Genomic DNA, 27,128 nt, shown 5'->3' with positions numbered 1-27,128 from the left:
GCGCCGGAGAGAGCTCGCCCATCATCGCACCACGAGGGTGCAGGTAACCTGCAACGGTCTCGTGGGGTCCGTTCGGTCAACCAGGCTCCATGCCATAAAGGTCTACGGACCGTCTGGCGCCCTCGTCTTTGAGGGTGGCCCTTTCCTTTCTTTTGAATGAATGTTGGTGGCGCCGTGTCCTGTAAGTAAAAACTGTTAAGTGACTAGATAATTGCTGATAGACGGTCGTAGTGATTTCACCTTGCTCGTGTCTTGTCCCCGTCCCGTGCATGATTGTTTGCCTGTATACGTGTTCTTGAATACCCGCATTGATTGCATGGCTGTATATGTGGTTGTGTGAATGTTACCCGTTCGTCGTGTCTTTTTTTCCCCCATTGGAACGCCATATTGCATCTCGGAATATTAGTTGGGTTTTAAATACCCGTTAAATAGAATCGGATTGGGTGAGGTCGGGCGATAATACCCGCTCGGTTATCACTGCAGAACGGAACGGACCGCTTGAGCGGTTCGTGTCCAAGCCGACCTGCGCCGAGGTACGGTCTCCCGGTAGGCTACCCGCGCAGGTACTTAGGTATATCGATATTCGGCGATTGACCCTATTTTGCACGGGTAGAAAATTGGCAAGGCCGTGGTGGGGTTGAAGACCCACCCGTGATAGGGTTCCGGCGTTGTTCCGGAAGGTCACGACTAAATTGTCTGTCTGGTGGGCGAGCGGCAACTATTTGTGAGAAGCGGTCGTTCGCACGCCGGTGGGCGCGAATTCGTAACAATATATTTATTTTCTCCATCGGAAGTTCAAATGTATGAAAACATTATCCTATTTTAATTTGTAACTTGCCCCACACAAACGGGGGGTGCTCCAATCGGCTATGTCTGTCCTTCCATCTGTCACGCTGTCTCCTGAACGATTGTGCATAAATTCATGAAACTTTGCAGTTATGTTCAGTGCCTGAAGAAAGTCTACACACCCTGTCAAATTTTTCACCTTTTGTTTCCTTGTAGCCTGGAATTAAATTGCATTAAATCAGACTTTTTCCACCTTTATTTACACATCGGGACCCACAACTTGCGAGTGAAAAACAACGACAAATTTCAGAAAATTGATAAAGAATACAAAACTAAAATATCTTGGTTGGATAATGTCCACCCCCCTAATAATGCAATTGTAAACTAGAAGGGCACTCGGTAGAGCGCATACCTCCGCCACGCAATGCTTGATCCATGAGAACATATCGGGCCCAATACATTTTTGAAATATCATGCCATTCTGTACTGTATCGTTTTTGCCCCATCTCTCAATGGTGAAGAATCCCTTTAAAAATTAAATAATTCTCGTATCCGGATCCGGATCTTCACCAAAATCGAATCAATTTGTCCTTGTGACACACCGAACCTGTCCACAAAATTCCATCCGGGTCCGTCCGCAACTTTTTGAGATATCCTGTACACAGACAGACAGACAGAAAGGGGTGAAAACAACCGACTTCACCTTCAATGGCAGAGGTAATTAGCTCAGGTGCAAGCAATCATCTTCAAAATCACACACCAAGTTAATTAGCCTCCATCTGGGTTAAATTGTAGTGATTCTGATTATTTCAGAATAAAATCAGCTGTTCCTGTAAGTTTCCTCTGCTGGGTAGTGCATTTCACAGCAAAGACTCAACCATGAGAACCAAGGAGCTTTCAAAAGACCTCCAGGATAAAGTTGTGTTCAGGCCCAGATCGGGGAACAGGTATAAAAATGTCAAAGGTCTTGAATATCTCTTGGAGCAGTCAAGACTTTCATTAAGAAGTGAAAGGCGTATGATACCGTATGGTACAGGTAAGGGTCAAAAATGGAAAGAAATTTTTTTTTTTGATATTGGGTCATTCATTCCTCATGGAACCTTTTCCCATCTTGAACCTTGGCACGAGGTGGGAAGCATGGGCATTTGCGATGGCATGACAACGACTTCGCTCTAGTTCTTTGTTATGAAGGTCGTTACTGACTGGTTTTTCATTCTTGACCCTGTGCCAGGTATCTCAATGACCTCTACGTGTTGGAACTAAAGCCCGGCTCAGGCGTCCATGGCTGGGAGATTCCTGTGACGCACTGCATGCCCCCACCGCCACGTGAATCCCACACAGCCGTTGTATTCCAGCCTCGCCTTGGAAAGCATCCAATACTCATTATCTATGGAGGAATGAGTGGCTGTCGCCTTGGTGATTTATGGACCCTTGATGTTGGTGAGGATCTTGGGTCAATTATGTTGGGCAATGTGAATGTTTTGAGAACTTACTTTCTTATTTTTGGAACACTTCTTTACACATATCCCACATTTACTTGCCCTTCAATGATAACTGTTTTGTGTTTCTCTTTCTTGTGCATTGCATGATGCAGAAAATCTGACGTGGACCAAACCCGTGGTTGGAGGTGTTCCACCACTTCCTCGTAGCCTTCATTCTGCCACGGTTGTTGGCAACAAGTGTGTACTGGACTGGCGTCTTTCATTGCATTCAATATTTGTGGAGAGGCTGTAGAATTTGTTGGAATGGCGAAATATTGTACTTTTTGGGGGCGGGGGGTGGTAGAGGATTGTGGAAGAATGGAACTATTGTTTGAGGGGGTAGGTGGGGCAAAGAGTCCACAAGACACAAAGTTAGATAAAGGGGAAACAGACAGTGTACCGATGCACTACAACAATGAAGAGAGGAGTTGCAGATGCAAGGGAGACAGGGTCTCAGCCAGTATACTATCGTAAAGTGCAAGGGTTAAGTAAGAGAGATCATGAGACCTGGTGTTCACAGCAAACTTTATGGCCAGGAGGAAAAAGTACAAGACAACAGACCCAATATTTTAGTTCCTCAGGAGAGAGAAGAATGAAATTTATGAATGGAGGTGAGCATTAAGCTAATACTTGGGGAGGGTAACAAAGATGGAACTTCTGGTAGAATGTATGCAATGTGGGGGAGCATTGGTTGGACGCAGAAATGGGAGCAGAAATAGCAAGACAAAAATAGAGTCAGCGAAGGCTCCAAGACAACTTATTTTATGTTGAACTTCAATGTGATGTTGACGTGGGGTGGATGAGTATGAAGCTACCTATTTTATTTTGCTCATTTGCTTTCAGGATGTATGTCTTTGGTGGCTGGGTTCCCCTTGTGCTGGAGGATGTGAAGGTTGCGGCACATGAGAAGGAGTGGAAATGCACCAACACGCTAGCCTGCTTCAATCTCGGTGTGTCAAAGTCTCCTCTTTTCTGTGGCTGTTTTCCTGTAAAATGAAGACAAAGTGAGCGTGTGTGCATGTATGTGCATGCACGTTGGTTTATGGCCCGCCTCACCGAGTGAGGGTTAACAGCTACACCAAAGGACTCGTGCACAGCGGCACGTAGATAGTCGATTGGCACAAGCAATTTCGATTATGATCCGATAATAAGCAGTTTTATCAGACGCCAGTAATTATTGCCTTTCTGTAATCCAAATAGCCAATTTGCTCCTTTGTGGGGAAGCGTCCAATGGACCAACATGATTTTACCAGAGCTGCACTGCTCGCTGGGTGCATGATCTGAACAAACAAGATTAAGTTATTGAAACAAGACGGCACAACACAGATAGAGAAACTTGGGTGAAGATGGGAGGAATAACAAATCAGAACTTGACCCGCCAGTCAATATAATGTAAGATTCCACGACCATACACATCAATTCCACATGACCTGGAGAGATTGAAAAGCAGCAGCAGGGTTGGGAAAATTTCCCAGGTCGATAGCAACAGCAGCACATGCTGTGTGGGGAATCCAGTGCATTGTACTCGCTCACACAGGCTCTCAATCCCCTCCACAGCTGCTCGCATGCTCTCCCCTTCCACTGCGCTGCCTCCTCAGGTCCCTCCCTTCAGCTGTCAGCCAATCGTTCGCCATACTTGCACATAGTGACAGTGTTGGCAAATGGGAAGTGCTGATTCCATGCCAATCGGCATCGCCGCAGCCAGGTGGCGTGGGCCAATCGCACGCCACATTCTTGCTTATCTGGAGCTGCCTTCTTCGCTCACTGCAGATCTGGATAAAATCACAAACTGGTCCAACACGTGGAACATGTCTTTCAATCCAGACAAATCTCACACTCTCACTATGTCTCTTCGAAAGGACCGTTTAGAAAACCCCCCCATCCACTTTCTCAACAATCCTCTGGAAGAAGTCTTTTCTTTCAAGCTTCTGGGTCTCACTATCTGCCATGACCTTTCCTGGGAAAGTCACATTTCCAACCTCGCCTCAAAAGCCAGTCGCCGACTGGGAATCCTCCGTCGTGCAAAGTCCTTCCTCGGCCCTCTTGAGCTCCTGACCACTTACAAAGCTTTTGTCCGTAGCCTGATGGAGTACTGCTCTCCCCTCTGGGCTGGTGCTCCTGCCTCCCACCTTTCTCGGCTTCACGCTGTCGAAACCAGGGCATTTAAGTTCATCGGCATCTCCCGCAATGAAGCTGAGTCTTTGGGCCTCTCACTCAATCACCGCAGGTTGGTCGGTGGTCTTTCTGTCTTCTACCGACTCCTCTCCAGCCTTGCCCCCCCTGCTCTCTCTGCGATTTGTCCCCACCACATTTCCACAGGGCGCTCAAGGTCCGCCAACAACCCCCTTCTGGTAAAACTACCAAAATCACGAATCACTGCTCATCTTCACTCTTTCATTCCTCTTTTTTCCCGCCTTTGGAATAAACTTCCTCACTCTATTCTTTCCCATTCTTCCCTCCAGGCTTTCAAAACAGCTGTTCACCACCACCTCTTATCTTCCCCCATCCAAATCCTCGATCTTTTCTACCCCCGATAATCCACTCAAGCCCACTTCCTTCAATTCCCCTGTTTTCCTTCCTGAAAGTCCCTGTAATGTCCATCTTCTCTTCGCCATGTTCCCCGTCCCATCCCCATCCCTCTCCCTTCCACAGTTCACCTAATGTGTCTGTTCCCCACTGTTTTGTCCCTTCCACTCCCGCCCCTCTTGTCTCATGCCCTCTTGCTGTGAGTTGTGTGTTGGCTCTCATACGAGCCTCGACAAGGTATACAAAAAAAAAAAGTGAGTTAAATTGGTGATCCTTCTAGAGTGATACGGTGTGACTGATATTTTCAAGCACATATGATTTTATAAAATGCTTCTTTTGCAACAAAAATTGTTGTGAATTTTTTTTTATTTTTATTTTGCAAAACCATGTGAAGTGACGCACATGAGCCTCACCTTTCCTTCCTCCACCCTCTTATGGAACACAGAAACATCGGCTTGGGAAGCAGTTTCAACAGACGTTCAGGAAGACAACGTACCACGTCCTCGTGCTGGCCACTGCTCTGTGTCCATTAACACTCGTTTATATGTATGGAGTGGGCGTGACGGATACCGCAAGGCGTGGAACAACCAAGTATGCTGTAAGGACCTCTGGTACCTGGAGACAGGTGAGCAAGTTAGTTTCCCAATGTACTCGATCATTTCGAAGGCAAACATAAAAAGGACATTTCGGTTTGTCAGATCCACATGCTCTTTTTATATCCCATCGTCCTTTGAAAATGAAATTTCTTTAATTTCCCACTCTATTTGAGTAAAAATCATCCTCAAACCCTTTGTGCAACTTTAATATATTGTCATGTCCAGTGGGTCTCGCCCCTACCTGGACGGATGGCCAAACAGTTCTCTTGGAGGCTTACAGCCGAGATTCTCGGAGAATATGGCGCACGCGGGAAGGAAAGGGCAGCAAAGGACGGAGACACACGGGTTGTACTCAAACCCACAACAGATACACAGACACGAGCAAATTAAATAAATAATGATTTAATAAATGGAAATAAATCAAGACATGAGGTAACCAAAATCTAATTTTGAGGGGCACCCACACAGACTAAAATACAAACAAGGGGACAGAATAAAACAAAGAAAAATCCCTCCTTTATTTCGGCACTTAGCTTCAGGTCCAGGAGAGTTTCAGTAGCTTGAAGGTCACCAAATCCTTTTGTCACTGCGCAGGAAAATGCGCCCAAAATGGCGTGCAGCCGCTCTCTGGGCGAGCAAACGCACGGGAGGTAGTTCGGGAGGCAATACTCAATGCCAAGGCTCAGAGACCGCCGTGCAGCTTCTTGTGGCGATCGTCCTCACCGACGCCGCTGCTTTGCAGAATGGTGTCGTCTCTTTCCCCTGATGGCGCGACACGAGGCTTTGGCGCTGGTCCCATATAATTCAGCCAAAAGTCAATGGTTAGCGTCTTGCTTCATCACGTGGGCAAATTCACAGCATGACACAAGAATGGTTGCTGTATTTTGTCATGTCCAGAAGGCAAGACCACATCACTCGATCATGTCCTCCCACAACTGTGTCCTCTCTGTTCTCCTTTCAGAACACCGATTGTATCTCAATCCTCCCGTCTCCGCCGAGCCTTTTGCCTCACTCGCTTCTGTCTCTTCTTCCTGGCTGTGTTCTGACCACCTATTATATCCCAAACTAGGTCCGCTCACCACAGAACAGCGTGACCTTTCCTCTCCTTCTGCAACAAGTGGCTTCCCCGTTCTCTTCCCATAGATGAACTCTTCTTCCTCTTACGAACGACATGCCCATGAATCATCCACTCCAGGGGCTTGGTTCGCGAGCCGTCACCCTTGGAGGCGGGTGTTCTGCCTGCTTGGATGTACAGCTTGGTAGTTGTTGTTTTAAGGACATGATCCCCCTTTATCGCCGGTCTTGAAATACAAAAACAGGAAAAGGTCACAGGGCAATTACATACTGGGGGAAATTATCCTTAATCACCATCGAATTAACACACCACCACCCCCTGTGTGGTGACACGTAATACTTAAGCTCACAGTTTCCCAAGTTGATTTACATTGAGATATCTCCCACACGTCCACGGACCAAGCAACTCTGTACAATCTTATCTTTCCTCTGAAATTCTTCCATCTGCCCCCACAAACATAAATATATTGTTACGGCTGTGGAAATTCGCATTATACCATAAAGGGCCCTCAGGTGAGATATCTCCATAGGTACATGTGTAGTTAGCCCAAACCCGTTGGATAGAGGGAATTTGTGATCCATCCGGGCTGCCACGCTTTGAGTTAGTCGTTTTTCTTCTTCTATCTTTTATTTCAAACACACAGCATCTCAACAACCATGCCATCCCCATCACAGCGCCAACCACACTGCAACCACGCCACCTCCACCATCTACGCTACTACATCTTTGCCACTACGTCCGCTTCCGAACGGCAAAAAAAGGCGCCAAGGAGGGAACTGCGAGGATGCGCAAGTTTCCCCGCCTGTTTCTCCCGTTTGACTTCCCCGCGCTTTGGAGTGGAGGAGGGGCGATGCAGGTCAAAGTTCAGAGGTCATGTGAAGGAGGGGTCTCATTTTGGGGGAATAATTCTCTGGCCCAGAGCCAAAAACTGACTCCCCCGGCCCCCGCACACGGCGGGGTGGAGAGAGGGCGTGAGGAAACGCCCTTTTCGGGAACCCTCTCGAAGGAAGGTGGAGCCGAGAACGGGGCGGGGCGAAGGGCGGAGCCCCGCGCTATCAAAGACGGACACGGGCGTGGAGCTCTGGAGCCTCTTCCTCTTGCGCCTCTTCCTCTGGCGCCTCATCCTCTTCGGCCTCTTCCTCTTCCGCCTCTTCCTTTTCGTCTTGGCTGGTGGTCTGGTTGGTTTTTGTCGAGGGTTGGTCTTCGGGAAGAGGTCCTGCGCCCGCGGCTTGGCGAGCGGCCCTGTCACGAAGGCACGGACGGGAGACGCGGCAGCGCCCGTTAAGAGGTGGACCTGCGCGTCCGGTCAGGGAGTGCCGGAGAGGGTTCGCCGGCCGCGAGAGAGGTCAGGGCCAGGCGCGACCACGCTGACGGTCACGGGAGAGGGACTCACCAGCCATAAAAGGGAAGTCGCGACTTCTTTCTTTCTTTTCCTTCCTTTGCTTTTTGTATAAATGTGTGTGTTGGCGCCGTCTGTGAAGTAGAACTGTGTAAGTGTTGCCGTGTCTCGGTCGTAGTCGGTTGTAGCTCTGCATTTGCTTTTGTTGCATGACTGTTTTAACTGTTATATGTGCATTTTTGACTGTGTGTGTGTGTGTGTGTGTGTGTGTGTGTGTGTGTGTGTGTGTGTGTGTGTGTGTGTGTGTATGTGTGTGTGTATGTGTGTGTGTATGTGTGTGTGTGTGTGTGTGTGTGTGTGTGTGTGTGTGTGTGTGAATAAAATGCTTGCTTGTTGAACTGTTCCCGCTCTGCTTCGTCTCTTTTCCTTTTTATTGACCCTCCATCTTGCATCACGTAAGGGGTTCGTAGTGGGTGCAACATCCCGGTAATTAATCGGAACCGTCAAGGCCGACGATAACACCGCTCGCTTATCACTGTAGCACGGAACAGACCGCTTAAGCGGTTCGTGTCCGGAGTCGGCCTGTGGCGTGGTACAATCGCCCGGTCGACCATTCGCGCAGGTACTTAGGTCGATCAAATTTGGCGAGCAACCCTATCCTTGGCCGGTTGTCAATTGGCACGATCGTGGTGGGGTTATACCCCCACCCGTGACTAGCTCCCGGCGTTGTTCCGAGAGGGTCACGACTGAATTGTCCGTCCGGTGGGCGACGCCGCGATTCGAGTTACGTGGCCGTTCGCGCGCCGGCGGGCGCAAATTTGCAACACTGGTGTCAGGTCGTGGGATACGAACCCATCCCCCTCCTCGCAACACTGGTGTCAGAGAGCGGGAAATAAACTCTCCTGTCTCCAAGCTAAATTTACGGGAATCGGTTCAGGGGTGAGAGGAGCAACCCCCGATTCCCTCCAAATTACGAGCGTACTAAATTAATCTCTTTTTCCGAGAAATAAGATGGAGTTTCAAGGCGAGCGGGTGCCGGGGGTAGAAATAAATGTGTAGTTATGTAGAATCCATGGCCCAGGATGAGAGCCCCGAGCAGGAAATGCTTAATGTGCAGGAGCAACCCCCCCCCAACAAACGTACCCAGAGCCCGAAATGGGCGCAGCGGCAGAGGCCGCGGTGGATGACACCCCCCCCCCCACCCCTCCTCCGTCAAATTCCCTCTCCAATGCCCGGCAGATCCACGCCTGAGGGTGAAGTGATTGCCGCAGACCCACTTTACAGGGCACAGGACACAACTAGTTAGGGGCAAGGGTTAGCTTAGCTGGACCGGTCTCATGGGGCAGGGGTAAGTCCTTATGGGGCCCATGGAATGGATTAGTTAGAGGGATTCAGTTTAGATTTAGGATGGGAGATGGGAAATTAATTTTTGGGGATTTAAAGACAGTGACAGACTGTGGATGTGTGGAGGGGACGTAGCTTAGCTATGTAGTGTTAAAAGGAATGTGCTGTAGATTGTAAGGGATGACGTGGGAGCACGAGTTAGTTAGGGGAAGTCGTCAGAAGCATGGCAGGATTCAGTGGTGTGAGTTGAGAAGTATGGAATGGAAAGTGTACTTGTTGAGTGAGTGAGACCAGCGGGTCTGTGTGTATGGAGCGAATGTGGAATGCATGGTGCGATGAGTGATTGCGGGGAGGAGTGACTCCCGTCCAAGGGACCCCGGGGTCAGTGTAAAGTGAGTTTACTGGGTTAGTTAAATTGACAAAATGGAGGTCGTTTTGTTGTTGGTGGGAATGTAGGCTCGACACCCATTTGGAGGGGTGCAGGAGCCCTGTTGACAGGCTGGGAGCGTGGCTGTGAAAGGTGAGTATCGCCGAGTGGGTACCCCGGGCACCGGGCTCGTCGGCCGTAGTAGGCCAAGGGCCCATGGGGGGCCAGGATAGTGTAGTGGGCATGGGTGCGCCCGCATGATGCGGGGCCCGGGGCGCCATTAGCCGCGTGGGCATGGGTGACCCTCTGAAAGGGGCCCGGGAAGCCAGCCTGCCACGTGAGCGTTTCAGGGGGGTCGCCATGGAGGGCACTCCCCGGTGTTTAGGGAGCTGGTAGGCTCGGAGGCAATGGAGTGCCTGGGGGTGCCATTGTAGGAGAATCGGCAGAGCGTAGTCCCTGCCAAGGGAGCCACACTGCCCAGCCACAAAATTGTGCGGGGGCACGAGTGTATGGAGAGACAGGAGAGTAAGCAGGGGATGAAGAATCCTCGCGTTCCTGGATAAGCGACCTTCCTGGATAAGTGAACTTCCTGAATAAGCGACCTTCCTGGATAAGTGACCTTTGGGGACACGACGGCTGTGTTACTGCAAGGCCAGGATAAGCGAACATCCTGGATAAGTGACCTTCCTGGATAAGCGACCTTCCTGGATAAGCGACCTTCCTGGATAAGCGACCTTCCTGGATAAGCGACCTTCCTGGATAAGAGACTCTCCGCATGATCGAGAGCTTGAGAGGCACAATAAAAACTGGAGGGCATGGCCTGGAATTTGAGAGGACACCAGCACAGGCGACGGGAATCCTGGTTGTTAGAACCAATTGTTTAAGCGAGAGGGGCTTGTTCAAAAGTTAAATCGATAGGGTAGATAGGAAATGTACCCCTCTGCACCATCCATCCCTTCGCTCTCGTTGTGGGCCGCTGGACCCACTTTGGGTTAAAGATCGCTGAGGTCCGAGGAGGCCATCCTGAGGCTTCGTTGGGCCTCGACACAGGATCTCCCTTATTCCCCTCCGGGAAGGGAACGTAGGGGTGGGAGTCGGCTAGGGGACGATAGGTTAGCCGAACAGAGACAGTAAAGGGGGTTTGGGGACGAAATTATAGTGGGGAAGGCTTTAAAAATGAAAAATAAAACAAAAAAATTAATTGGGGCTAAATTGATTTTTGACAAATTAAGGGGTTGGGAATGGACAGAGACAGGCAAAGGCGATAGGTGGGAGGGAAACAAGTAGGTAGGTCCGAGCCCGCCTTCCGAGTGGCCAGCACCACCGCACTCCCTCCACCAACCTCCTCTGAAAGGCAAAGGCCGGCCAACTTCATCGGCTAGCTGTGTTGCTTCAAGGCCTGTGCCGGTCGGATCGTCCGACGGCTGTGTCACTGCAAGGCCTGTGCCGGCCCACTTCATCGGCTGGCTGTTTGCTGCAAGGCCTGTGCCGGTAGGATCGTCCGACGGCTGTGTTACTGCAAGGCCTGTGCCGGTCAGCTTCACTGCCGGCTGTGGTTGCTGCAGCAGCCTTGCCATGCCTTGCCTGCCTGCCTTTGCCATTCATGCCTACTGCCCTCGTTCATTTTGCCCCGTCCTGTTTTGCATTTGCCCCCCCCCTCCCGTTCATTGCCATGTGCGCCAGGGTCGTCGTTCAAGTTTGCAAGAACTGTCCTGTTGGCAGCTACAACACGGGGCTGCAGTAGCGGCCCGTGCCCCGGTTCACCGTTGACTTTTGACTTTTGTTTTGCTCCCTGCAGAGTCCATTGATCCTGGATATGAGTGTTTTGTATATGAGTGTGCCCCCGGCATGTCTGTCTAGCGCCGGCAATTTTATTTAAGTCGTCTGAGTGAGTGTGTTTGTTAGTTAGTTACTCAGTCCTCAGGTTATTTATTTTGGGGACACGAATACCATGAATGTCGCACTCAGGGATCCGTAGGTAAAACGTACTAGGGGAGAACGACACATGATTGCACACGAGAATTTGACGACTCGGGACGAGTCTATAAAAAAGGTGAGGGTGTAGTGTTACGGCTGTGGAAATTCGCATTACACCATAAAGGACCCTCAGGTGAGATATCTCCATAGGTACATGTGTAGTTAGCCCAAACCCGTTGTATAGAGGGAATTTATGTGATCCATCCGGGCTGCGACGCTTTGAGTTCGTCGTTTTTCTTCTATCTTTTATTTCAAACACACAGCATCTCAACAACCACGCCATCACCATCACAGCGCCAACCACACTGCAACCACGCCACCTCCACCATCTACGCTACTACATCTTCGCCACTACGTCCGCTTCCGAACGGCAAACAAAGGCGCCAAGGAGGGAACTGTGAGGATGCGCAGGTTTCCCTGCCTGTTTCTCCCGTTTGACTTCCCCGCGCTTTGAAGTGGAGGAGGGGCGATGCAGGTCAAAGGTCAGAGGTCATGTGAAGGAGGGGTCTCATTTTGGGGGAATACTTCTCTGGCCCAGAGCCAAAAACTGACTCCCCCGGCCCCCGCACGGGGCGGGGGTGGAGAGAGGGCGTGAGGGAATGCCCTTTTCGGGAACCCTCTCGAAGGAAGGTGGAGCCGAGAACGGGGCGGGGTGCAGGGCGGAGCCCCGCGCTATAAAAGACGGACACGGGCGGGCGTTCTGGAGCCTCTTCCTCTTCGCCCTCTTCCTCTGGCACCTCTTCCTCTTCCGTCTCTTCCATTTCGTCTTGGCTGGTGGTCTGGTTGGTCTTCGGTTGGTTTTTGTCGAGGGTTGGTCTTCGGGAAGAGGTCCTGCGCCCGCGGCTTGGCGAGCGGCTCTGTCACGAAGGCACGGACGGGAGACGCGGCAGCGCCCGTTGTGAGGTGGACCTGCGCGTCCGGACGGGGAGTGCCGGAGAGGGTTCGCCAGGCGCGACCACGCTGACGGTCGCGGGAGAGGGACTCACCAGCCATAAAAGGGAAGTCGTGACTTCTTTCTTTCTTTTCCTTCCTTTGCTTTTTGTATAAATGTGTGTGTTGGCGCCATCTGTGAAGTAGAACTGCGTAAGTGTTGCCGTGTGTCGGTCGTAGTCGGTTGCAGCTCTGCATTTGCTTTTGTTGCATGACTGTTTTAACTGTTATATGTGCATTTTTGACTGCATTGCTGTATATACGTGCTTGTCTGTGTGTGTGTGAATAAAATGCTTCTTGAACTGTTCCCGCTCTGCTTCGTCTCTTTTCCTTTTTATTGACCCTCCATCTTGCATCACATAAGGGGTTCGTAGTGGGTGCAACATCCCGGTTATTAATCGGAACCGTCAAGGCTGACGATAACACTGCTCGGTTATCACTGTAGCACGGGACGGACCGCTTAAGCGGTTCGTGTCCGGAGTCGGCCTGTGGCATGGTACGATCACCCGGTCGACCATTCGCGCAGGTACTTAGGTAGATCGAATTTGGCGAGCAACCCTATCCTGTGCGGGTGGGCAATTGGCACGATCGTGGTGGGGTTAAACCCCCACCCGTGACTAGCTCCCGGTGTTATTCCGAGAGGGTCACGACTGAATTGTCCGTCCGGTGAGCGACGTGCCGCGATTCGAGTTACGTTGCCGTTCGCATGCCGGCGGGCGCGAATTCGCAACAATATATATATATATATATATATATATATATATATACATATATACATACATATATATATATATATATATATATATATATATATATATATATATATATATATATATATATATATATATATATATATATATATATATATACACACACACACACACGTTTTTGTGGGGGTTTTTTGAAGATTAAAAAATAAATTTTGGTGTGCTTTTAGTTTGACTTTTATTGAGCTCGACCAGCCAAGATTTCCTCCTGGGTTGGCTGCTGGTGAGTGTTTATGTGTGCTTTAAACCCTCGTGAATGGCCATCCTGTCAGGAACTGTGTGCCGTTCTGAAAAGCAGATGTTGAGGAGTAGCCAATCAATACTTTGGTGACTGTCATCATGTTTGGGCACTTGTCATGATGCTTACTTACCTTTTGACCACAAAGGCAAACTGATGAGCGCTCATGAGGATAACTGCCAATGCATAACACTAACCAAACTTGGCTGTCCGGCCCCATTGTTTCACTTGACCTGGTTTTGCTCGGCTGATGAGATTGATACAACCATGCCTTTTGTATTTCTTTTTCTCCACTTTCTTTTACTCTAACTGTTTTCATGTATTGTCTTTATTTGAATCATCAGAGCGTCCTCAGGCACCAACTCGTGTGCAGCTTGTCAGAGCCAGCACAGACTCACTGGAAGTTAGCTGGGGCTCAGTCCCGACAGCAGATGCGTATTTACTGCAGCTGCAGAAATATGAAGTTGCACCAGCTCCATCCACCACCCCAGTGGCAGCAACAGATATGAGCAAAGAAAAGACAGACAAAACCATCGCCAGTCCAGCACCTGGGGCTGTGGCACCTGTTGCAGCCCAAACAGGGGGCTGCACACCATCTAGTATTCAACCCAGCATCCGATTGGTCAACCCAGGCAGTATTGCTGCTGTTGGAGCTTCAAAAACTCCAGGTACCTTATTTTGATTGAGATGTATTTCCATTGCTCTTGCTTAGTCGAGATGCATTTCTACATTAGTAAAGACCTGCTGTTTTGAGATGACTGATTACTCATTCAGTCCAAAAGGTCAGCTATTTTTACTTGGCTTTAATTCGTTGTATATTTGATTTGATTTGACTTGAGGATTGGTAGGGAGGGCGAAGGGAACCCTTGCAAGTTAATGGAGGAAAAAAACACTGATCCATTAGAAAGAAGCCTGTGATAACCTGAGGAGCTCATGCACCTTTTCACTAATCATGTTTAAAATTATTTTGTGTTGTGAACGTACCAATTATTTGTCTGCAAATGGCATTGTATGTGTAGGTGGCACTGTCATGAGATTGCAGAACCCACAGGGGCTGTCAGGAACCTCCACACCAAATACGATCATCACCGTTGCTCGAAAGCCGAATCAAACCCAGCCACCTCCTACGACAATTGCTGCGGTAAGTTGGCCGATTTACCTGCTTGGCATTCCCATCTGAACCAATGACTCATGATGTGAGGATTCCAGGTTAAAGTCCCATGAACTGTTTTGCTTCAGCACTTGTTTACCCATGTCTTGGAATTGATGTAAAAGTTCACTGTTGTCTCCTAATGTGGGTTGTTCTGAATGATTTATACGCAAGCTCATCCCTGAGCTGTCCGTTATTAAAGTAAACTACCTTGGAGAGAAGGTAATATTCAGGAGACCTTTGCCATCGAATAGATTTATGCTTCAATAGTCGGGGTGCCCGGCAATGCTGGGTCCCTCATCCCACCCCGCCTCCCTCCGGACTCTCACCCCCCCCTCCAGAATCCCATCCCTCACATTTCCTCCTGCCACCCCCCCCCCCCATCCTTCTGGACTCCCACTCCCTTCCCCTCTGGACTCCTACCCCTCATTCCCTGCCTCCACTGATTAGTAGAGGTTGGCTTTCGGGCTTCTCACTCTCTGGGGACGTGAACAGTGTAAAAATGCGAGTTAATTCCACAGCTGACTTGAAATACCCTCTGCCATCACCACCGGGTGGTGCTACACGATACACATGTGCATAGAAAATTTTTGTGACCTTTCCTCCTGAACCACCGAAACTGCAGATAAAACAAACTAGCCGATGTTCACCACCACGAGGTTGAACTTGGTCCATGTGCCAAGTTGGGTGGCAATTGGCTCAGTCGTTTTGGCATGATTGTTGTGACGCACACACACACACACACACACACACGCACACGCACACGCACACGCACACACACGTACACAGACGCGCATGCGCGCACACAGAAAATGACATTTATTTCTTCCATATTGCTCTTCCAATTTGGTGTCTATGTGGTGAAATTGTTTTATGCCAAAATCTATTTTCTGATTTCCTAGCTCAAGAACCATGAACCATAAGGTGTATTTTTTATTGCTATTACTAACTTTTTTTCTTTTGTATCCATAGTCTTGGCTCATGAAAGAGATAGTATTGTCGCGGATTCCCGCCCGCCGGCGTGCGAACGGCCACGTAACTCGAATCGCGGCACGTCGCCCACCGGACGGACAATCCAGTCGTGACCCTCTCGGACTAACGCCGGGAACTAGTCACGGGTGGACCTTTCGGTCTCACCGCGATCGTGCCAATCGGCCCCCGCGTGGGATAGGGTTGCTCGCCAAATTCGACCTACCTAAGTACCCACACGGAGGGTAGACCGGGCGATCACACCTCGCCGCAGGTCGACTTCGGACACGGGCCACTTTAAGCGACCCGTTCCGTACTATCGGGATAACCGAGCGGTGTTATTCGTCGGCCTCGACGGTTCGATTAATTATCGGGCGTTTGAGCCCACGACCAACTTTTTACGTGAAGCAAGATGGGGATTCAATAGAGGAAAAGACGAAGCGAAGCGGGAAAACAGTTCAACAATAAGCACATTTATCTCGCGATGAACGGAAAGCACACATATACAATTCCACCAAAAGCACATGTAAAAGAAGAAGACAATGCAATATTACACAAAAAGCAAATGCAACAATGCAGATCTAACCGACTACCGGGCACACGGCAACACTTATACAATTTTACTTCACAGACGGCGCCGACAACACATATTCCCAAAGCAAAAGAAAAGAGAACCACCCTCCAGGATGAGGGGGGTAGGCGGGCCTGGGGCCGAGACCGTGTCGGGCCTACCCGTCTGATGATGAGACGCGAAGTGGCGGTGGTGCCTCAACTCCGCGGGCCTCGCGGACAGTGTCTGGTAGGGGGTGGGAAAGGGGCCCCCTTTGTCGCACTATCTCAGCGCGGGGGGAAACAGGAGGATATCACCCTGTCTCGGGTCCCGCGGCGAGCGTCTCCTCCTCCACCTCGGTCGCGTTGCTGGCCTCTCCCTCTGCAGCTCCCGGCACCGACGCGAGCACCCCCTCGTCCGCCTTCGCCGCCGTCACCTCTCCACAGCTCCGTCTACTCGCCCTCTCCGTCTCCTCTCTTGGCTCGTCCCAACTCTTCACTCTTGACTTCTCCCACTTCGTTCCAGCTCCACCGACGACTCTCTTGAACTCCGCACAACTCTCTTTACTGACGAACGCAGCCGTTTATATAAGCCCTGTGGCTTCGCTCTTTCACCCTTGACCCTCTGCCTCCGACCCTTCACCTCTCTAACTGGCTCCCCATTGGCCCGAGGAAAAGTGGGCGTGAATGCTTTTTGATCCATGTATTTGCATATAGCGACCGCCCTCCAATGCCCTGGAGGCGGGGCCAAATCGCCCCTCGCTCACCGATTGGACGGAACAAAAGTGGGCGTGAGTCGTTTTTGATCCGTTTTTTTTCGGAAAGTCTGTGATGTCTCTGAATACGCTGCTCGGTGCGCGCCCTGCACGAGTCCAGTATCGGTGCCCACGAGTGGCGCGAGATGGTGTGGATGCGATGGTGGCGAGTTGTGACGGTAAAGGTCGTGGCGGTTGTGGTGAAGCGGCGTTGTGGTTGGTGGTGGTTGTTGTGAAGCGGCGTTGTGGTTGGTGGTTGTTGTTGTGAAGCGGCGTTGTGGTTGGTGGTTGTTGTGTGATGGCTGTTGAGACGTGGTTGGTGGTGGTAATAATGGCGGCTGGTCCAAAATAAAGATAGTAAAAGAAAAACGGCTATCCTGAAGAGTCGCAGCCCGCATGAATGACATTTATTCCCTCTAGACAGCGGGTTTGGGCCTAACTTCACATATACTTACCGAGATATCTCACCTAAGGGACCTGAATGGTGGTTTGCGAATTTGGTCAACCACAACAGTATTATTGCACTGACTAGACCTAGACGCAACAGGACAAAAGTAACAACAGACGTTGGGTGAAACACCAACAACAGAGTTGAAGGCCAAAGATCGAGGCAGGCTTGGACAAACAATTGGTGTGATCGAAGACAGAGAGACTACCGAGCTGTTTGCGATGTGAAAGTGATAGGCCCAGAGCAGTGATATGCAGTGTGTTTTTTGAGAGGGCGGCCACTTTTGCCGATAAGACATCCATGTGAGAGCCGCCTCACCACCTGCAGGACTCATAACGGCTGCTATTAGGCCCCGATCCACGTACTCCTCTTTGCGGTGAACAATAATTGTTTGGATACAGCCAACTACTGATGTAGTTATGTTACTTTTTACTCCACATTTGAACACTCATTTCAAACCATTGCATCAATATGATAGCTTTTATGATGGGTGTTTTCACATTTATGTCTTATCTACCGCACGTCAGGGGCCACATTTTAGGCCATCAAGGGCCGCCAGTCGCTTGTGGGCCGTGTAATGAAGAACATAGGCCCAGAGACTCAGCTTCATTGTGGGAGATTCCAATGATCTTGAAGGCCTTGGATTCCAAGGCATCAAACTGAGCAAGATGTGAATTAGGGCAGCCAGCCTAGAGGGGAGAGCAGTACTCCATCCAGCTGCAAATGAAAGCCTTCTCGGTGGATAGGAGTTCAGATGTGCCAAGGAAGGACTTTGTATGACAGAGGATGCCCATTCGACAGCTGGTTTGAAGACCAACTTTTGAATGTGATTTGTCCAATAAAGACCATGGCTGATAGTGAGAACCAGGAGTTTGAATGACAACTTCAAGAGGATTGTTAAGAAAGTCGAAAGGAGGGTTTGCCAGACCGTCCTTTCGGAGAGAGATAGGGGAGTGTGTGAGATTTGTCAGGATTGAAAGACATTCCAAGTATTTGACCAGCTCGTGATTTATTTATTTATTTCAAGGTCTGAAGAGAGGGAAGAGGCTGCAGCCTGCTTGTCTGACGGGTTGAGTCGTCAGCAAATAATTAATGGATACAGGGGATTTTCCACTTTTTTACCCTTTGTGAAGATTGGATAGGTTCATCGTACAACTTTCTTTTGGTTGCTCTTGCTGATGACTCCATTCGGATATTTGGCCATCGATAAATTAACAGCACAAATGCATTTGCAAATTGGTGTTTTTCAAATAAAGGGGTTCTGATTTGTTTCGAACTTCAGTCTTTATTCAAACAAAGCACATGTTTGGAACCGTGCCGTTTAGGTTTTACTCGGAAAGACTTCAGCACTTGACCATGTCACCCCACAATTATCTTAACGTGCTATGTCTTTGAATAACAAGTAATTTGCCCGTGTCCCGCACGGGATTCTAAACAGGATGGGGAGTGAGACGGCAAAAATGCAAATGGAATCTTCTGTCATCGAGCCGGCAAGCTGGGAGCAACAATTCACATTTATTGCCACATCTGATGCAATTTAAATGCTCTAATGGCGGCGGCAAGGTGCTCCATTTGAAACTGCTCGATATATGTAGCTTTTTGATGCCTAGGATCCATCATTAATATTTGTGTTGGTGTCAAAGCCAGTGACTAATTGCAAATTCATAGTAAGATGATTGTGTTCGCAGACTATGCCAGGCCGGACTCCACAAATGAGTGGTATGGCTGCTCTTGTCGCTGCCGCTGCGGCCACTCAAAAGATTCCGGCAGCAGTTGGAGGGGTTGCCACCACTGCTACACCCACTGTGGTTTCTCTAGGAAACACCATTGCTGGTGCTGTTAAGGTCTCACCTAGTGCTGTCACGGTAGGTTGATGATGGATTTTGTTTTTCACCATTTTTAATATCCTGGTACATTTCAATAAGGATGCTTTAATGGTAAATTACAATCAATTTTTATTCCCTTCTTCTTTACCAAGGAAATGTTTCTGTTTCTATATGACGCCATCATTTTTAGTACTTACCCACCTGTGGTTGGAGTGATGGGGGAGGGATGCCAGCTATATTGAAAAGATAGGGCTGTGTGTGTGTGTGTGTGTGTGTGTGTGTGTGTGTGTGTGTGTGTGTGTGTGTGTGTGTGTGTGTTGTGTGTGTGTGTGTGTGTGTGTGTGTGTGTGTGTGTGTGTGTGTGTGTGTGTGTGTGTGTGTGTGTGTGTGTGTGTGTGTGTTGTCTCCTAATTCCTGAAACCCAATTTTAACTTTTACTGCTGTCTTCATAGGTCAATACACCAGCAACATCAATGCTGAAGAGTGCTGCTGCACAGGTGATGACCTCAACCTCAGCAGGTGTTGTAGGTGCATCTTCTGTGGCAAGGCCGATAATCACTGTGCACAAGTCTGGCACAATTTCAGTCATGCCGCAGACGCAGGTCGTCACAACTGTTATCGGTGGGGTAACCAAAACGATCACCCTCGTCAAAAGCCCAATTTCTGTCGCCCAAGGCAGCACGTTGGTATGAATCCCAAGACTTATTTTCCAAGGAGTTTTTTTTCAGCTTTGCTTGAGGATTATTTTATTTATTTATTTTTAATTGATATTTACATGGGTGTTTAACGCTGTGTCAGGAGATGGAATTTTGTTCAATCACTTCTGCCCAAAGATATTTTTGAGCTGTTTTAATTATCCCTTTAATTATCATAGAGGACCATGCATGCAAGTATAGCACCTCATCTTTCAGAATCCAATATAACATGGGAAAACCAACTCAGCAGGACATTTGTACCCTGCCTTTGTTCAGGTTTGGTACTTTTTTTTTAACTGGGTGAATTATTTATGCTTATTGGAAGATGAACAACGAGGTTTATGATGAAAGAGCATTTGTTCCTCGACACTGATCAACTCTTGTTGAAGAAATGGCAATTGAGAATGGCTGCAAAGAGGGAATGAGTTCTATAATTTAGCTCAAAAAGATGGTGGACAAATCCAGGTGGGCCTGGTATGTTCTTTATGACAAACAGCAGGAACAGAAACAGTCTTTTATGGACACGAAAGATCCAGCAAAATAGTTAGAAAATGTTTGATATTAAAAAAACAAATTTGACCAAATTGCGTGACAGTGAAGATCAGTAGAAACTTTTAATTTTAAATTTTTTTTACTCATTTTGTTTTTTCCTAACATTATCAATTATATTGCTTTAAAATATTTGAAATTGCACTTTAGACAATTAATTTGTTCATTCTATAAAACAATCCCTGTGTCTTTCTTGAACTTTTTTATTGCCACAAAATATAATTGTTAAAAGACAACTGTTTTTAAATGATCAAAATGTGTCATCAAACTTTTAACGATTTTAAATGAAGAACAACAGTGTATCAGTTGTTGTGGCCTGTTACAATTTGTGACATTAACACAATGTTCTGCCCATCAGACCTGTTCAAATTATGTACCAACAATGTGTACATACCGATACATAAGCAAGTATCTCGGGTTAATTCCCACGACTATTTACCCCCACGTATGCGAAGCACAAAGCAGGGTTTAGCAATTGGTTCTCTGTCTGTCTGTCTGTGTCTGCAAACGTCAGTTTATGATCAATGAATGTCAATTAAATGTTATATTTTGAACACAAATCGGAACATGAACTTGTACTTTAGCAGTACTTTGGCTCTGAATTCGTCCCAATTGCAAATGCACAGGGAAGATAGAGATAAAAAAAAAAATAGAAATTTTACACTGCTTGTCTGGCAGTCAAACAAAATTGAAAATCATTCCAAACAGGAAACTTACTGTTTTTCGGGAAACGAAAGGATACATACAACAGGCACGCAATTTTTTTCCGACTTTTAAAATCATGATTTTATTTAAATTGAATTATCGACTTGAACACTGTGTGGGGTAAGATGTTCTATCAACTCTCCAGTTAAGGGTTTGTATTTGGAAGTGTATTTACGCAATCATATAAATTATTTTAATATTCAACCTCCCAAATTCTTGTACGAGGGTAAGTCAAAATGTATCCCCAATATATTTTTATTTAAATAATATAACTGCAATGGAGCAGACACAAGAGCATCATTTTTCCACATTAGTCCTGCAGAATTCCACATAACCTTGCACTTGCGTTCCTATAAAGTTTTTTTTTTTTTTTTTTTTTTGCAGTTTTTATATCTTTGAAGGGTGCTGAACAAGAGTCCAAGTGATAACATCCTGTCAGGTTTGGGCAATTTGCATAATGTGCAAATGAAGTCGGCCATTACCGAAATTCAGTTTTTTGGCTATATCTATGGCTATATATGGAATAGGATGGAAATAATGGTGTCTCAACCTCGGTTTTCATGGTCAAGGAATATAATAATACCAGTTACAAGTGTCTGAGATGGTGGCCATCTTGGATTCCATTTATGGGACTATGGCTATATGGGATAGGACAGTTTGTATCAACATGAAATCTATGAAGGCAGGAATGGATTCTATTTCTAACCAACATTTTGGATAATAGCTGGTACCATTATAAGGACTAGAAGTACGAAGTGCGTAATAGAGGTCAATCATCATCGTCGGCGTCATCAGCAGTCTCCTCGTCGGTCTCGTCATTGTCAATGTCATGTTCTACCTGTTTTGTACATTCATTATGGCAATTGATATTTGAATCCCTATGACATGCACAGAAGAAAGTGCATGGTAAATGAGCGGCACAACAACCACACTGCGCTGTTCTACATGGGGTGCCTGAAGTACAACCACACCTTGTTAACTCCAAAATTTGTGGTGGAGCAAGTGCAACGTCTGTGGGCATTGGAACAGGAAGAAGAGACTTGGAAGTTTCCTCTCGCGCCCATCCGTACTCTTCTGGATTCATGTTGGGGGGGCTTTGATTGAAGGGCCGCCTTCCAAATTGCCATCTGGAAATGAGCACGTCAAACATTTTCTACGAATGCTTGGCTTGTTGGTGGCAGTCTTTAGTTTTGGCGCTGCTGTCATGTTCTTTCGCCCCATTTTCGGGACCATACTTGTACCCAAGTGTCAGACATGTCTGCAGTTGTCGTGCACCCATAACACTTCGCGATAAATTTGGTAGCTTCATCTATAATAGTTGACATTGGAGCATCAAGCTCACCCAAGCATTCGAGTGTTTGAATGGCTTGAAGCATCTTGATGGCAGTTGATTTGCCAACACCAAACAGTTGCGCAACAGTAACGCACCCAGAAAGGCAGTGCATCGCTGGAAGCTGTGGAGCTATTTTAGCATGCTCTTTGGCAGATGCTGCTATGTCAACCAAGGCTCTTTCAGAATGAGTAGATTCCATTGTTAGGCCGCACGTGAGATCAAGTTTGTGGTAAAAATGTAGGAGCAGTACGAAGACGTTTGTATCATCGCACAGTACGTTAATGGCCGTTGCACTTTCTACTGCCAGCTTCGACATTTGATGAACCATGATTACATCTGCTTCTTCATGAAAGTTCTCGAGATCTTCCCTCTGTCTCAGGACATCGCAGCTGACTTCTATTGGTACAGGGTCTTGGCCAGTTAGGACGAGCTTGTTCTTCATCTTTTCACCTATGTTGAGCAGTTCTGTGCATATCAACTTGATGAGTTGAACTTTGTTGTCCGCTATAGTTAGGATGACCTTTTGTGGTGGGAGAGGACTTTGGAGGGTTAGGCGAAGGTATCTACTGGCTTGCTGACCACACCGTTTTGTCCGTGTTGTGCCTTTGATGCTGAAATCGAAGTATCGATCAAATACAAGATAGACCATCCCCCTGCGACATTTTTCGGATGATGAAGCTGCACACATTGTCCACAAAGTCTTTGACTGTACCCTTACATGGCCAGTGGACACACCAGCGGATAGCGCAACCGTCAATTATAACAGTTTCTGCCTTCTGCACAATACGTGAGGAAACTAACACTTGGAGCTTTTTCTTCAGTGGAGACTTTGCTGACGCTATGCACATGGTGCCATTTTCCTTGAACATGGAGGTCAGCATGGGGGCAAGTTCATGTTTGAGAACTGTTGGTAAGTCAATGTCTTGTGTTTGTTGAAGCCCCAACACCCGTGAGTATATCAGATTGACATCGTATACATCTTTGCCCCCAACCTTGATGGATTTCTTTGTGACGGCCATCGTGACAACCTTCTTGGATAGAGGGGCGTTGAAGCCAGATGGCAGACTACTTTCAAAAGTGATCATCTGTGCCTTGCCCATGTCAACAGCATGCTCTGCATTTACAAACTCTGGTTGTATCTGTTCGGTTTGGATGTTCACCAGGCCTTTTTGATGGTCGTCATTATCCAGTGGCTGTATGCATAATTGCAGTTTCTCTCGAATCTTTGACCTGTCTTGGTTTTCTCCGTGGATCCTATATGGTTTCTCTTCTTTATGACTCGTGACATCAACCTCTTTGTATCCTCTAGTCATGTCTGCAACACTTTTGACAATCTTGGTGCATGCATGCATACTCAGAGCCCATCGTTTGAGTGCATACGGCTTGAGAGTGATCCCTATGATGCCTCTAGCACCGTGGCCGTATCGCATAAAGGTGCTCTCTATAAACATGTCTGACCAGATACCGTTCCAGAGACTGGGTTTATGCCTCATCACATGGTCTCCTTTCAGGAAACGATGCAAGATGTCACCGGGGAGACATTCCATCGACCTCAGGTAATAAAGGCCGTAACAGGCATAGTGGTGATGTCCCGCAGCAAAGAAATACGGCATCATTTCTTTGACTGCATATAGATGTAGTGGCCAGTCAGCCTCACGTTCAGCTCGCACAAAGAGCATCATAAGAAAAACTGGCTTGATTAGACAGTCAACCCAGAGTCGTGTCGTCCTGCTCTCTTGTGAAAATACTTCTAGATGTTCTTGAAGTTCGGTGTGACTCTCCAACTGTCCAACAATACCTCTTAGGACTCCCTCCACAACAAGCCGAAGAGCTCTGACGTTTTGAGGAAACTTTTTCCCACTAAGCATTTTCGGAACACCTCCAAAGCTTGTTTTCATGATTTCTTCTCGACCAGTGTTTACCATTAGGTATCCAACACATCCAACAAAACTCATCAGAAGGTGCATTCCGCCTAGTCTTGGTATAAAGTTAAGAAACCGGTTTTGGTAGACCCACTTTATGCCGACAGCAACCCTGTATAGTTGTTTGTCATTGTTGAAGAGGGTAATGCGCTGTCCGCAGCTATTGGTTAGATCTTGTGTGTTTACCATTGCTGTCAGGATTGTGTCGGGGTCAGCTGGGTTCATGTCTATCAATGGGCGATAAATGGCTCTTGTGGCTGGTCTTATTGTATGGCCCTGTTCCCTTGACAACTTAGTATTGAATCCGTTGAACTCCGGTATGCCCTCATCAGAGTCAATGGCTTGCAAGAAGTCGAAGTCGAGGGATTGGGCTCTCAAAAGTGATACCACTTGTGCGGCGAGAACACGTAATGGCAATAGAGCTCGCTTAGCCTCAGTATCAGGCATGTCAGGTTTTTTGGGACCTTTGTATCTCTCTACAGGGATGTCATCAATTACCTGCTGCTGCATTTCATTTGCTGTCAGTCTAGGGAATGTCTCAAGATGTGATTCCTCAGTCAAGTACCTGTCAGTAACAGTCATTACAATGGCAAGGGAATGGGTGCCAACAAGTCCGTTCTGCCAGGATATGTTTGCGTCAAAGTTGTCTGCAACAGCTTGAATGATACCATTTTTGGGACAGGTCATACCCATGATGGTGAAGTTCTTGAGCGCTGCTGCTGCTGCTGAAGCTTTGAACCGCAATATTTCATCATAAGAACAAGCTACCCTGCAATCATAGAACTGTTCAATCAGAGACCTCTGATTGAGGACAACACCTAGTGCAATATGAAGAGGGGTGGATCGATTGGTTAAAATGCTGGTGACAATGTTGCCAATGAGAGCAGCTGACAAAGTGTAGTTCATTTTGTCAGACATTTTAACTAACAGTGAGCGAAGTGTTTCACTGACAGAGTCCAGTGCAATATCAATGTCTACACGAGCTTGGTATACTTTCCTATCAGCTGGTAACCTCTGCATTTCATGGACAATACGTTTTGCAACCCTTTCTAATACACAATCGAAGTCGTCTTCATCATTTACCAGATGTAACAGGCCTGATGCCTTACTCTGAAACACCAAAAAGCTGGCAACACCTGAACCACTTAAAATGAGTAAATCAGGCCCAAAATCATCTGACAGATGAGAAACTAAGGCTCTACGGGACAACTTCTGTCCACCGTTTTCAAGATACAGGTAATAAACATCTACAGAGTTCCATATTTTTGTCATGTCTTCTTTCCAATCAACTGTATCCGAAATGAAAGCAGAGTCCAAAGATATTTGACTCGGATCAAGGCTGCTTCTGACAGCTGCTGCTATAGCACGATCTGTCATGAATGCGTCCCTACAGTCGATGTGGTATCTTGCATCCGCCGCATGTAGATCACTCACTGCTCCAACAACACGGATTTCAACATCCTTTGCCCAGTTGTCTTGACGCTCGAAACAAGTGTCCAATATCTTTTGCTTGTCGGTGCGATCGGCAGCACGATCGGCCGTATGGCACAAAGTGACTTTTCTCCACCGATCTGGATGTTTTGGATCGCGATCCATGATGCATAATGCACCACAGAATATGCAGTGCTCTGGGAAGTTAAATGTCGTTCCTTGCGAATCAGAATGACGAGATTGCTTTGGAGCTGGTGATGCGTTTTCAGTATCATTATGTTTCAGAAATCGTTTTATAGACACCTGCGATGTATAAATTGATACACATTGTCGGTGACACTGGACAGATGGGTTTTCATCTTCAGCAAGCATTTTCTCCAAAGACACATGGAGATCATCTTTATAGATCTTACTTGCCCGGATGATGCTTCGAATACGGTCTGCACCAGATGTTGACAAGGGCTTGTTTGTAAAGTTGCCTTTACATGGATGGAATAAGCATTGGCTCATATCTCACTCTGGTGTCTGAAATGAGAAAATGATATTGGTCAATACATGCCAAACGATATCGGAACACCCCCACCCCACCCCGTAATCGTGGACCCATTTAAGGCATTCATTATCCTTACCCATTACTGCTAGACCCTTAAACCCTAGGTTTAGAATCATTACTTCCATCCTATCCCATATATAGCCAAACACTGTGGTGGCCATCTTGGAATCCAAGATGGCCACCATCTCAGACACTTGTAACTGGTATTATTATATTCCTTGACCATGAAAACCTAGGTTTAGACACCATTATATCCATCCTATCAAATATATAGCCATAGATACAGCAAAAAAACTGAATTTCGGTAATGGCCGACTTCATTTGCATATTATGCAAATTGCCCAAACCTGACAGGATGTTATCACTTGGATTCTTGTTCAGCACCCTTCAAAGATATAAAAACCGTGAAAAAACTTTATAGGAACGCAAGTGCAAGGTTGACCCCCAAAACAGCATTTCACTGCAGGACTACATAGTTACCCCCTCCCCCCGTTTAAACACACAGTCTATCGGTTCGCAAGATTCTGTATGTCATCGGGGAGGAAAAAAAGTTTTTGGCTGAGTGACGAGCCCACACATGCACCGCTTCTTTCACCTGTTGGTCACGAGCAAAGGGGCGGCCTCTTAAAGTGGCTTTGAGTGGACCAAGCAGGTGAAAGTCCGAAGGGACCAGGTCAGGACTGTACGGAGGATGCTCCAACAACACCTCAAAGTTCAATTTCCGGAGGGGTTCTACAGCATGGGTGGCAGTGTGTGGACGGGCATTGTCACCTTGTGATAGTAGTGCTCGGTGTTTCCATCGAATAGCTGATTTCAAC

General features: G+C 47.5%; 1 protein-coding gene across 4 annotated transcripts in view; it reads left to right on the top strand.

Moving 5' to 3' along the window:
• Positions 1-27,128, top strand: part of HCFC1 (host cell factor C1) — a 124,794-nt gene that overhangs the window by 25,876 nt on the left and 71,790 nt on the right. For all 4 annotated transcript variants that reach the window (XM_085871347.1, XM_085871345.1, XM_085871346.1 and 1 more), the window contains exons 4-11: positions 2,018-2,226; positions 2,381-2,465; positions 3,111-3,217; positions 5,239-5,418; positions 13,770-14,093; positions 14,445-14,566; positions 18,985-19,161; positions 19,575-19,808. In XM_085871347.1, the coding sequence (XP_085727473.1) occupies positions 2,018-2,226; positions 2,381-2,465; positions 3,111-3,217; positions 5,239-5,418; positions 13,770-14,093; positions 14,445-14,566; positions 18,985-19,161; positions 19,575-19,808 (1,438 nt within the window). The remainder of the gene's footprint in view (positions 1-2,017; positions 2,227-2,380; positions 2,466-3,110; positions 3,218-5,238; positions 5,419-13,769; positions 14,094-14,444; positions 14,567-18,984; positions 19,162-19,574; positions 19,809-27,128) is intronic.

Source organism: Eptatretus burgeri, chromosome 2, assembly GCF_056783735.1.
Source record: "Eptatretus burgeri isolate ZD-2024b chromosome 2, Ebu_testis_v1, whole genome shotgun sequence".
NCBI classification, from domain to species: domain Eukaryota; kingdom Metazoa; phylum Chordata; class Myxini; order Myxiniformes; family Myxinidae; genus Eptatretus; species Eptatretus burgeri.
Note: the sequence above shows the minus strand (reverse complement) of the source record. Positions and strands in the feature narration are given on the sequence as shown.